This window comes from Notechis scutatus, chromosome 1 (genome assembly GCF_049901735.1).
Source record: "Notechis scutatus isolate UNSWTSFEM ecotype Mainland chromosome 1, rNotScu1.2, whole genome shotgun sequence".
Taxonomy (NCBI): domain Eukaryota; kingdom Metazoa; phylum Chordata; class Lepidosauria; order Squamata; family Elapidae; genus Notechis; species Notechis scutatus.
Window position 1 is genome coordinate 272,517,601 of NC_142009.1, and position 13,566 is coordinate 272,531,166.

The window sequence follows — 13,566 nt, forward strand, 5'->3', positions numbered from 1 at the left end:
TCTGTTCCTAACTCTATCCTTAGGGTGAATTTGTATGTAAACTGGAACAGGTTATTTAGTCTTACTATGTAGTTAGAAAAATACAGGAGCATGACATCACTCAAAATGGACAAAAAGAGGACAGCATTCTTCTTTCTCCAGCTGAGGAATTGTTGAAGACATGCAATGCTTTCAGGAACCATTGAAAACAGGCTGCACAGTATATTAACATACATGCACTATTTTGTGACAGTCATAGAGACATTGTGTAGCTTCAGTAATTCATTGATTTGCAGTGAGTGGAGCATGTGCCACCTGCCTTTTCAAGTCAGATCTTGTTGCCAATTGGCCACTCAGCCAGAGTTGCTCCAGTGAGATAGGAAGTATATTATTAAAGTAAATAAGTAGATAAATAAATAAATAAATTTGTCATTTTGAATAATACTAGTCAGCCCGGTCATAACGAAAGGCTGTTTTTAAGCCAGAGGACTTCCTGTGTATATTTCTCTGTTATCATTAGCTCTATGAGGATCACCATTCTGGATGCCCATCTTGTAATCTTATCTGGTTCTAACTGCATCATGTCACTTCTCAATGATGATTTTAACCAATTGTCTGAAATCTTTGGTGCCTCCTCAGGGTGTCATACCTCTTGGCGGATGCATCGTAGAAGCCAAAGAAGAATCCAATATGCCTTATGCAATGAAAATCTCTCATGAGGACTTCCATGTAAAGTGTTTTTTCTTCTCCTTTCTTGCTCCATTTAATAGATTTTAATATGGCACCAAGTTGCTAATTAGACAGTAAAGAAGTAGATTGCCCAACAGAAGCAACAGAAGCATCACTGGAGGCTTTTAAGAGGAGATTGGACAGCCATTGTCCAGAATGATTCCATATAGGGCAGGGCTGTCAAACTTGCAGCCCATGGGCCAGATGCGCCATGCCCGGTTTAGTGAAGGAGGGGGGAAATCCCGATATGTCACATGACACCACCATGACAACGTGAGTTTGATACCCCTGATATAGTGTATCCCATTTAAGCAGGGGGTTAGACTAGAAGACCTTCAAGGTCCCTTCCGACTCTGTTATTCTCTTAATCTGATTTCTCTTTGGTGGCTTATTTGGTAACCTGTGATGTTTTACATTACTGTAACTGCCAGTAAAGGGAATTGTTAGCTGTGACATTAGAAATCCCTAAAATTTTTCATCTGTTTGTAGACCATCACTTTCAGTCAGTTAACTTTCACGACTTCCTTCCAGGGATCAAAGCAAATTGTTTTGACAACATTTATCATTCCCAATATTACTCTGGGAAAGCCATGCAAGTAAAACTGATGTATGCATTTGCAGATAGTCTTTTTATCATAGTCATGGTTGTTCGTTTTCCTCCTTGATGGGGTGTGTTTCTCTTGAAGAAAAGATGGGGTTTATGATTTGGGGTTGTTGTTGCTTTTTTTTAGGGCAACATTGCACTAGCAGCAGAATCAGCTTATGAACAATCCCAGTGGTTGGAGATGCTTCAGGAGTCTGGAAAAGTGTAAGTGTGCCGTGCAATCTCCCCATTTTGCTTGGCTTGATTTTCCATTGCATCCAAGTCACCGTTGCTTTTATTTTGGAGCTTTCGTGGTCAATAGGCTTTGATTGTGCAGTATGGTGGCTTGAATGCTTCTTCCGTAGCAGTTTTTCTCTTTAAAATAGCTTGTCAGAATACAGAAAAGATGGGAGAATTATGAATGGAGAGTGACAACATGAAAGTTCAGTGCAGACAGTGCCTGGAAGTGCTCTTTGGTTTTGCAAATATTTTGGTTAATATAAACTGTTCAATCCCACAAGCATTGGTACCCTGGAAGAATTCACCATGGAATACTTCCAATAAGCTTCTCTGCTTTTGCTGATCCCATTATTTTATCTGCCTCTCAGGATACACAGGGGGTGCTGCATATTATTTATCACTGCTGCTGTTGCTGCTGTTACGATTATTAATTAAATATATAATTATATAAGGCTGTCCAACTCTATTGAAATTCCAGGTGGCACGTAATCACTTTTAGACATATGCTTTATTCTCCCAACAAAATCAATAGAATGCTATTGTGTATGAATTACCTAGGGCTGTGCACTTGATTTTAAGAATGTGATTGGATGCCCAACTTGGTAAATGCTTACTGAATCAATGATATTCACATAGCTCTGAGCAGAACCAATTAATACGCAAAAAAAAAACCTATCCTAATCAAAGAACTGTCAAGGAGAAATCCACACCTCCAATAACACTGGCAGGACAAACTACTGGATATAAATTGGGAGCAAACTCCACCCTCACTATCACTGATGGTATTACCTAGTCAGGTAATGAAACTTCCAAACAACCAAACTCAGAGAGCATCAAGGACTCCACAATTCAACCTGCTGGAACTGGGTATGTCTTGTTTGATGAAAAGAGGGACTAGTGTTCCAATATCTCAGGGGCTGCCACAAAGAAGAGGGAGTCAAGCCATTCTCCAAAGCAGGGGTCGCCAGCCTTTTGGACCTCAGGGACCACCAAACTCACAATTTTAAATCCCGCAGACCAGAGACCCTGGGAAAATCCCCCCAAAAGTCTGCAGGAAAATTCCCCACCCCATTTTCCTACCGATCAATCGTTCTTTATTTGGGATCGTGGGACTGTCTCCAGCTCCATTCTCAGAGTGGGGAGAGAGAGAGAGAGAGAGACTTTTGGCTTCATTCAAGGAAAGCATCATAAGCAGCAGAAGCCTTTCTTTCTCTCCCCAAACTCCGCCAGAAATGAGTCTCTGTGAGACTTGTCACGCTGACGCAGACTCTTGGAACAGGATGCCTTGCAGGGTCCCAAAGACTCATTTCTGGTGGAGTTTGAGGGAGAGAAAGAAAGACTTCTGCTGCTTTTTTGTGTGCATCCAAAAGCAGAAGAAGAAAGAAGTGGAAAGAAGCAGCCCGATGGCCAGGCGAGGTGCATGGGGCAAATTCCCCCCGCCCTTTCCTCCTTCCCCTCGTGTTGTTTGCAATGCAAGGAACGCAAGCCTTGTGTTCCCACGGGCCATATGGGTGGCACAGCCTTGTATTCCCACACAGCCTGGATTAATTGCTTTGGGGGGTGCTTTGGGGGTGACATTTCTCTGTGGACCACCAACATTTTCTCACAGACCACCAGTGGTCCCCAGCCCACTGGTTGGCGACCACTGCTCCAAAGCACCTGAGAGTAGGACAAGAAACAATGGGTGGGAACTAATCAAGGAGAGAAGCAGCTTAGAACTAAGGATTAAGTTCCTGACAGAACAATTAATCAGTGGAACTACTTGCCTCCAGAAGTTATGAATGCTCCCAACACTGGAAGTTTTTAAGAAGAGATTGGATAACTATTTATCTGAAATGGTATAGGGTTTCCTGCCTGAGCAGGGGTTGGACTAGAAGACCTCCAAGGTCCCTTCCAACTCTGTTATTCTATTCTATTCTAATCTTGGGCTAAGTATATTGTCTTCTGGAGGAATCAGATATTACCGTCTGTGTCTCTGTCCTCTCTGTTAGCATTTTGTTTCCCCAGTTCCTTTCAAATTTGTTACCTCTTAAGAGTTCTCTGTTTCTGATATCAGCTTCTCTTTCGGCTTCTGTCAAACAGAGATAACCAGTTCTGGTCTAGCGATTAAGGAATTTAGTTAGAAAGTGGAATCCTGGGAGTTCTAGTCCCGCCTTAGCCATGAAAGCCAGCTGGATGACCTTGGGCCAATCACTCTCGGCCCAGCCCACCTCACGGGATTGCTGTTGGGCAAACCGGAGGAGGAAGGTGTATTACCATAGATATGTTCGCCATCTTGTGTTATTTGTAAAAATAATAAAGGCAGGATGGAATAAATAAATAATAGAGGGAAGGTAGTAGAACTCCACCGTTTCTGCAAGGAACACAAGGTTTTGGGTTTGTAGCTGATCCTTATTTCCCCTCTAGTTGTCAATTTCAATATTCCCCCTCCCACAAGTAAGAAAGAAAATTGTCCATGGGCTGGTCAGTTTCAATTATTCTAGAGGAACTAATACGTTTATGGCAGGAATTCTCTCCTCTCTAAAATTCTTTCATCCCTTGTGTTTTCCAATAGCTTTTAAAAAATCCAAATATTTTAATTTTAGGAAAATTAAATATAATATAATGTAAATATACAAATATAATGTAAAAAGAAGGTCAAACCAACCAACCGAGAGAATTTAGGCAGAGCTCTGAGGTAAAAGTCTTCTGGTTTCTGATTAGTGATGTTTTTCCCTTCTGGCTTTTGATATGTTGAAAACAGATGGCAGAAAGTCAAGGAGCAAGCGAATGCCATGACCTATGAGTGGCACAAGTACATATCTGAACAACCCACTTGAGCAACAATGGAGTGTTAACAATTCAGTGAAGGCAGGAGGAGGATTGGTAATGGAGATCAGAGGCAGCAAATGTTATGCTGGCCTTGTCTTATTGTGACTCAGGGAATGACTAAATATCATTTTAACTCAGCAGTGGGAAAAGGCCGCTAGGAAAGAAATGTCATTCTGAAGAGAAACTATGGGATGGAGCCTGCATTAGCCTCTTTCCTGAATATGACACCAGGCAGCCGCATAAAATACATTTCCTAGATCCCATGAAATGCAATGGGATTGACTTCTGGGTGAATGTATCCTAGGTTGTAGGGTTCGTCTCTGCCTATCTGAAATGTCACCTTTGACTCAGACTTATTATCTTGGTTAGGAACCTTTTCCCCACTTCAATCCAGCTATAACACAAGCATACATTTGCAACAACTTTTTTTTGGCTATGTCCAAAAGATCTTGCTTTCATGTGATTTCCCCAGCCCATGTGTGAGATAGGCCGAAATCCTCCTCATCTGTGTCTGTATTAAAATAGAATCCCCACCCTATTCTGCTGCTATCCAAAAGCAGCCTCATGACATATAAAATTAATTAGGCTTATCACTATTATTTTGGAGGGAAAGTAGGTGCCTAGCACTGTGGGAATAGAAGCAAGGCAGGGATCAGCAATGGGGTCAGTCAATTTCGTTCTTGATTGGTTTTCTGACGCTTCATGGGTGGGGTGATGATACTCATTTCAACAGTGGGAAAAGCTCCATGTCAAATGGATAAGCATATCTGGCTTGAACAAGCTGGAAGGGAGTCAGAAGGACCGGTTCAGTTCAAGGGCTCTTGACTCCTGTCATCTATCTTTAGCTAAAAATGGAGCATGTAATTTAGAAGAGGAATATTAGTGATCCTATCGAAAAGGCAGCGCACTGTCAATGGCCCCAGATAGCCAGCCAATGAGGCATTGTTAAAACAACTTTGAATTCTTTGCTGATGTAAAGCTTATGAAACACCAAGGGTCAGGCTGCACGTTCATCTAATCACATACTTCTCCCATTAAGTGCCGTGTTGTTCTTCCCAAATTGCCAGCTTTGTAAGGGAAAGCAATTCAGACTAGTGTCCTAATGTGGGAGGTTAAGAGGGGAGCTCTCACCTTTTGTCTCTGCTACAGGACTACTTTTACCATTTGGGTTGCCATGCATTTTGACAGGAACTTTTAGGGTCAGGCTAATTTACATTTAGATGAACTTAAATGGAGAATACAAGAGAGAACAATAGGTGAGGATCTCTTACTGCGGTGGAATGTAGTGCAGATTTGCAGGAGGGAGGGCGTCTTTCCCAAAGAGCAGAGACAGAGTGCTTTAGCCTGGCAAGATTCCTGCCTATAGGCCTGCCAATAATAAATTACTCTGGAGTAATTCCTCATGTCCTTAGCTATCTTCTACAATCTACATGGTTTGCTCTGTCCTACTCATCTTCTCCCGCCCAGTGCTTCAAGGCAAAAGCATTAAGGAGCATTTTTACTGCCTGGTACAGCTTAAAATAGCTTTGAAGAATGGCTTCAACAGTTATGCAATTGTTTAGTTAAGGAAGGTAGCTTGACTGTGAAGGTCAAGAACATTCTGAAAAATGTGGCTTTGGTAGGATTGCAGGAGCCAACTAGCCATCTGTGACAGAGCTGTGCCGCAAGATCTATCTCCCTTTTTATTGTACTCTCAACTCGGGGAGAGAATGACAGAATAGGAGTTAATGTAATATCTCTCACCCCCTCACACAACTGAGTAAATCTATGCCAGCCAACCATACCCCAATGCACCAGTTAATTGGGAGTTCTTCCAATATTCAGTATGGGGGGGGAATCCATTTTGAACTTTCATACCTGCCTGCAACATAAATCTGGGTCCTATAGTCAGCTAAGGTGGAGCCTGCTCCAAATCCTTATAGTCCTGATCCAAGTGTATTTTAGGATTCCTAAATTCCATTTGGAGATTCGCAAGACATGGAAGCAGTTTTGCACACCATGTTGAACAATTTTATACCGTTAAGTATGTTAAGTACCAAAAATAGAGTGCCAGTGAAACATGAGAATTGTGATTTGCAGTGAGGGTTTGGAGCTCCAGTAGCAAGAGGCAAAAGTCCAGGCCAATATATTGAAAGAGAAAATTCAAGTAAAGTAATGAATCACACAGGCACCCTCTTGTTATGGCCCTTTTATTCTTTGAAGGGAAATGAGTTCCATATTTCTTCATAGTGCTGGTTAATTTCATTTTCTCCTATTTTATCTGTTCAGCTGAATAGCACAAAAAGAAGGCAAGACTGCCAACTGTTTTCAGAGTTATTCTCCTTTGTCTTGTGGGAGAACATGAAAGAAGGGGGGAACCCTTGTTTGACACCTAGGTAAGGAGGAAAGAAGAAAGAGGAAAGGAGGAAAGAGAAAAGAAGGCTGTTTTCATTTTTTTTTAAAATTTCTTTCTCTGTTCCCTTTTTTTAAAGGACCTGGAGAAACGCTCAGCTGGGTGAAGCCATGATTGAGAGCCTTGAAGCTCAGGGACTACAACTGGCCAAAGAGAAACAAGAATATTTAGGTTGGAACTAACAGCAGCTGATATATAAAGATTATTATCATTTGTACATGAATGTATCAAATAGGGGCAGTGCAGCGCTTAAGATGCAAAGGCAAAAAGGCAGTTCACGGTACCTGGAGATTTCCTCACAGGCTTGTCTCTGGAATCGCTCTGCAATTACAGAGAACAGTCAGGCGACGACTTCAGAGGCGCCAAGTAAGAACCCCTTCAAAATTTAAACACCTTTTCCCTTTGAATCCAAAGTGCTTCTGAGCCCTAAAATGCAGCTACTCAGTTCACATTCATTGTCTCCCATCGTGCAGCCTATTTTTGTTCTGTAAGCCTCTATCCAGTTGGGAAGATGATAGAACAGGAACATACCAGAGTCTTAAGAACTGCTTTGGGAGTTTCCCACATGTTTAGGAAATGGCCTTGACAGACAAGGCTTTCTCAGGGGTGCCTGCCCTTCAGCTTTGGGAAGCTCATGGAAAGGAACCCTCCCTGTCTCCTATCACCATCTCTTCAGTACCTGGCCAAGATTCCTCCGTACAGATCGTCCCTGACTTACAAGCATTCATTTAGTGACCGTTTGAAGTTACAATGGCATTGAAGAAAGTGGCTTTATGACCATTTTCCACACAACTGGCGTTGCAGCATCCCCATGGTCATGGGATTAAAATTCAGCTGTGTAGCAATTGGCATATATATTTATGATGGTTGCTCTGTCCGGGGTCATGTGATCACCTTTTGTGACCTCCTGACCAGCAAAGTCAATGAGGAAGCCAGATTGACTTAACAACCATGTTAGCAACAAATGAGGTGATTCACTTAGCAACTGCAGCAAGAAACGTGGCAAAACTCAGTTAACCATCTGCCTTGCTTAACAACCTAAATTTTGGGATCAATTGTGGTCATAAGTTGAGGACAATCAGTATTTCCAAGCTTTTTCACATCTGCACTATATAATCCCTATGGTTTTATGCCCATTTTTGGCCATAAAGGTAAAGGTAAAGATTCCCCATATACATGCTAGTCGTTTCCGGCTCTAGGAGGCGGTGTTCATCTCCGTTACAAAGGCCAAAGAGCCAGCGCTGTCCGAAAACGTCTCCGTGGTCATGTGGCCAGCATGACTAAACACCAAAGGTGCACAGAACACTGTTACCTTCTTACCAAAGTGGTCCCTATTTTTCTACTTGCATGTTTACATGCTTTCAAACTACTAGGTTGGCAGAAGCTGGGATAAATAACAGGAGTTCACTTCGTTACATGGTGCTAGGGACTCAAACCACCAAACTGCTGACCTTTCTGATCAACAAGCTCAGTGTCTTAGCCACTGAACCTCCACGTCCCTTATCTTTGGCCATAGTAAAAGTTTAATTCGATGGTTTGATTAATTCCTGTTCTTGTTAGCCATTTTAACTTTGTATTCTATGCTGGTATAACCCTGTTAGATTTGTTGTCTCTGCTGAATTTTCATTGTGTTTTTTATGCCAAGTGGGTAATGATGTACATCTGAAGACTCCTAGCCTCATGTGACTTAATTAAAATCTGTCATGAGAGATAACTACATTAGGCTGAGTTCTCCATAGAATGATTATGCCTCTCTCCTGTGCAATCAGGGTTCCAGATCTTGGTCAAGTATTGTAACTTTGTTCCAGTTGTTGGTCTTCACTATAGAGCAGCCTTCCCTAACCTGGCCTTACATGCTGGCTCTGAATTCTGGGAGCTGCTATTTCATAATAGAGAAGTGGAAGGCTGGTGCAGGCCTCCCTGTCAATCCAGAAGGACTGGAAATGAAAGGGAGAGAACTATGTATCTGAAGAAATATTCAGTAGATGAGACATGCGCCACTTTTTATAGAGTAAGGTCCACTCCAAGCATAGATAACCTGGTGTCCTACAGAGATTTTATACTAAAACATCCAACAGCTCCAGACAAATGACAGTCATAAGGATGATGGGAATTGTAGTTAAAAATCAGAAGGAAAATCAGATTGCGACATTCTGGTGAGTTCCATAGGACAATATTTTAGAGCTGCTGGGAGAAACTGGCTCTTTTGTATCTTTAAGCTGGTATAACTAATAACCTTAATCAAACAGCATGAGCTAATGAGGCCAAACAAAAGGAGGACAAACTTAATGAGAATTTTAGGAATGCAGAGGGTTTCCATAATTTAAGACAGTCTCCTATTTTCAACTAAAGCCTTCATGTGACAGGGGGAAAAACTTGTGTAGAAAAAAAAAACAATTAGAAGGTTGTGCAATCAATACTTCCTAATATGTATCTCTTGCTTCATATTTTCTCTTGTATTTTAACTCGAAGCAGAGTGACAATATTCATAGATAATTTATAGAAAACATTCTGGTGGGTACCCAAATATTTTACCACGCTTGTTTTCTAGGCAACATCCACATTATTGCTAGGAACACTATTATTTTAATGCCCACTTTTCCCATCGATGTCATAACCTCTTAATAAATCAAAGCCTTCTTCACTACTTGACTGTTGGCCTAATTTAGCACACATCCTGTTATTTTACTCTCACCTGTTAAATAAAGGTGATGAAGCTGGTGAGAGAATTGCAAATTATAGCATATTGGTTTTAGCTAATGCTTTGCTCTGCAGGGAAAACCACTAGTAGCAGGGCAAGCTATTTTTTGCTATCATTTTTTTATGGATGCAATCAAAAACAAGTTTTTCTGAAGCTACCTCATAAGGTTCAAATCAGCACATTATGCTGTACAAGAAGCAAAGCTTCCTTTTTCAAGATCCGTGTAATCTGTGTCTGATAATTTTCAATTATCCCTTCCATGGTGATTGCTTTCATTGGTCATTGTCTATTTGCAGATAAACTGATGGAAGAAACAGAGGAGCTATGTCTACAGAGGGAACAGAGAGAGGTTTTTTTTTCTCATTTTAATTGTTGAACTTACATACTGAAATATCTATCATCTGTCTCATTAGTTCCACTGAATTACAATGTAGTTGGCCTCTGCTTGCTTTTTCCCCTTTCTAAAGTTTACTGCAGACTTGAGATACCCTTACCCCAATCTATTGTCTTCCAAATTGGTTGGACTATAATTCCCATTACCCATTAATATGCTGGCTGGGCATCATGGGCTTTTCATTAGGCTATTTGCCAATCCCAGTATTTGCCAGTCAACTTGAAATAACCGGATGTCTCTATTTGTAAGACTAGGGATTCTTTCACACATTGAACAAATTGGAGTACTAACATGTGTCAGTAACTACCTTTTCCTGCGTTGCCATTTTAATGTTGCCTTTCTTTCACCCAGGGACATTGCCTCCCTGCCTTGGTTTAGTGTCTGCAAATAGGTTACTATTGTAAAGGTAGGAGCTTGATAATGTTTAATGTTAACAGTCAGAATGGAGAGAGGGAGTTGGAAAAGAGTGTCCCAAGTCTATGAAGAGCAACATTTCTAGCTCTTAATAAAAGCGACACCTGGATGAACCCTTGAGGTTGAGACCTTGTGATAAAACAAGGGAATAATTCCTTTCCCACTCTGGCATATAATTTCAGCTCTCATTCAAAAGAGAATTGGAAATTTAGCTTTCTGTTGCTCCATTGCCCTCCTCCTACGCTTCACATGTGAGGAGGGAGAAGGGGTAGTTCAAGCCCGCAATATAGAAAATAAGGAAAGTGACCTTGAGGGAGATATGTGGGAGAAAACCTATTGCCTAGGCAAAAAGTGCTGATATTATTTTTTTTCAAGTTCAGAGAAATAAAATAACATTTGGAAGTGGTTCAGACGGTTGCCATCCTGTTTCACTGGAGTGTAAGAAGGGGGAGGAGATACAACACAATCAGACTTGCAAGGTTCTGCTTGTATAATATAATAAACAATCCCAGTAAAAGTAGTTGCAGCCTTCCCGTGGAGCTGATTTCCTGGTTTGGACTATCTAGTGGGGCCAACATGCAGGAAACATGCAGAAAAGTTGAGTGGAGAAGTCTGAGTGCTGAGATATCTGGTGGGGGAGGATGTGGACATTCCCAATCCTTGAGCATCCTGCCATTCTACCCATGCTTTCTGGAAGTAAATCCTGTACTATCTCATAAATCCCCTTTTCTGAGGAAACTTAAATGTGTTGGAATTATTATTGGAACCAATTGTTGCCTAATTTAGATAATAACCCACTTTTTATTCACAGTTCATAGCTGAAGGCAGCTAAAATTGTCTTTTGCTGCTCCTGTTTTTAAAGCAGTATTTTCCCAATTCCCTTGATACAGTTTGCCCAGAATACAAATTTGTTATTTTTAAACTTGAATTTTAAAAAAATGAGTTCTCCTGTGAATAATACTAGAATAATACTACATAGGAGATCAGTTTGAGGAGAAAAGGGAGTTAGGTTCTGTCACTATTTACAGTAATTATTTATTCTTTCTTTATTCTTTACACAAGGAATTTGTCTTCAGTGCATAAACTCTCAGTATACATAAAAGATATGTGATAAATCATGACCATAGTCATCATAAATACATTCATCATGAATCATAAGATACAACACTTAGTGATAGTCATAGAATACTAAATAAGCAATCAACATAAATCATGCTAGGAACTAATAAACAATATAAATACTAGGAACTAATAAAAATATAAAGCAACAAAGTTATAGTCATAAATAGAAAAGGAAATAGGTAATAGGAAGGATGAGAATAATAATACAGTCTTAGTAAATAGTTTGACAGTGTTGAGAGGGGGGACTGTCCTTGTGTCTAGTTGTTCTGGTATGTAATGCCCTATAACGTTGTTTTGAGGGTAGAAGTTGAAACAATTCATGTCCAGGATGTGAGCAGTCTGTAGATATTTCCACAGCCCTCTTTTTGACTCATGCAGAATATTATCCAGTTGATTCTATGCTATTTGTGCAACTCCCTGGTTAAGATGGACCACACCATTTGATCAGACAGGTATTTCTGGGTGGTTAGTCATCAACATATCTTGCCACAGTTTGGGATGTCAGTCTAGCCCCTGTTGCAATTATGGCAGCAGCTCTGGTGACCACTAGAACTACCTTTTTCCTGCCACCTCCATTTTCTCCTCCTATGGGTCTTCTTCAGTAGCTCAACCACCTAAACAGGTTGCTGTCTAATTCAAATAGTGGGTACCGTTGGGTATATTACAATGTTTTTGCTGCTTATGCAGACAAAGAGTTTCATGTGCTTATGCTTTTGACTGCTTTTATTAGTTGGGAGGACGCCAGCCATGAGATCAGAACTGTGCTTCTTGGTCTTTCCCTGCCATCACTGCCATTGTCTTGTACACTATTCAAGGAGGACAGAATTTGCTTGCAGTTGTTGGCTTCTTCACACCATGCTCTCCTCCATCCCTGTGGCCTGTCAGCAGCCTAGTGTTGAGCATGACTTCAGTATTCGTTTGGAGCATCTGGGCCATGTTCAGAGATAGCCCAGATCACAGATGTGGAGGAGATGTTGCATTGGGCAGGAACATTAGTAGTACTCTCTCATGCTTTACTCCATATATCTCTCCATGCCCACTACCTGTGAGTTAGTTAGGCACTCTGAAACATAGGAAAGTCCACCAGGTTGTTAACAATGGAACCCAGGAAGTAGTGGGTAGATGAAGGCAATCCTGGAATGGGAGGACAGCCTGCTCCTTGAAGCCCAAGGCAGCCACTGTTTTGAAACAGCAATTTATTCATTGAGGATCAAACAGCTACAACATAAGGTTGATCGCAGACTAAACTCCTAGTGATTATGCTGTGTGATAGGGAGTTATGCCATCCCAATGCTGAGAGTGTGCTTTTACCTGTCTACTTTCTTAGCATACTTTTCCTCTTAAGACTGAAAAATGTTAGTTGTGGTTGCACAACTTTAAAATAGATTCTGTCTTTACCGCCCCATCATTTAAAAAAAAATGCTTTCCTAAGCACTCTGTTTTAGAAAAGTTCCCAATGTTTGTTCAAAAGGCAACCTCTGAGGGAAAAAATGCATATGTGGCCGATTCACAAATCTGATCACTAGTGTCAACATTTACTGTAAGTTATACTTGTTACACAGCTGTGTAAATGTTCAAACTTTAACTAGAAAGCGAACTCTGCAGTTGTTTGAATTCTGCATTTATTGTCTTTTTCTTAAGGCCCTGGAGCATCTCAACCAAGTATTGGAGGCAGAAAAGCAGCAGTTTGAAGAAGTCGTACAAGATCTTCGAGGGGAACAGGAGCAGATTAAACGGTAATGCCTCTCAGCCATCAAGAGTACCAAATAATAGCTGGCATTGGTGGTAATAATTTTTAAATATGGCTCACAACCTAGTTAGCATTACCTGTACAACTTGAGTGGTGAGTTGGCTGAGAGAAATATTTTCCATATTTTGTACAACATTACAATTCTGAAGGAGTGCTGTCTTCAGGAGAAATCAGTTCTTTTGGGACACTTCCACACTATCAACATTTCAACTTCCCTCCTCATTCCAGACAAACATTTAAAACTCAACTTTAATCATCTTTAATTCTTCTCACCTCAAAGCATCCTGAACCAATGAGAGTTTACCCTCTTTCACTCCAGCTGACTAATGGGAGATAGTGGGTCACACATTGCTGCTGCAATCACTGGATTGGGTAAGTTCCAAACAATGCAGAAATAGGATGGTGAACCTCTGTGGAGGAAGGAGTATAGAAATGGCTTGCCTGAGCCTAA

General features: G+C 41.0%; 1 protein-coding gene across 2 annotated transcripts in view; it reads left to right on the plus strand.

Moving 5' to 3' along the window:
* The window catches only part of PLEKHD1 (pleckstrin homology and coiled-coil domain containing D1), a 51,629-nt gene that overhangs the window by 13,276 nt on the left and 24,787 nt on the right, over window positions 1-13,566 (plus strand). For both annotated transcript variants that reach the window (XM_087951521.1, XM_087951520.1), the window contains exons 3-7: window positions 619-708; window positions 1,440-1,516; window positions 6,814-6,905; window positions 9,732-9,784; window positions 13,007-13,101. In XM_087951521.1, coding sequence (XP_087807647.1) covers window positions 619-708; window positions 1,440-1,516; window positions 6,814-6,905; window positions 9,732-9,784; window positions 13,007-13,101 — 407 coding nt within the window. The remainder of the gene's footprint in view (window positions 1-618; window positions 709-1,439; window positions 1,517-6,813; window positions 6,906-9,731; window positions 9,785-13,006; window positions 13,102-13,566) is intronic.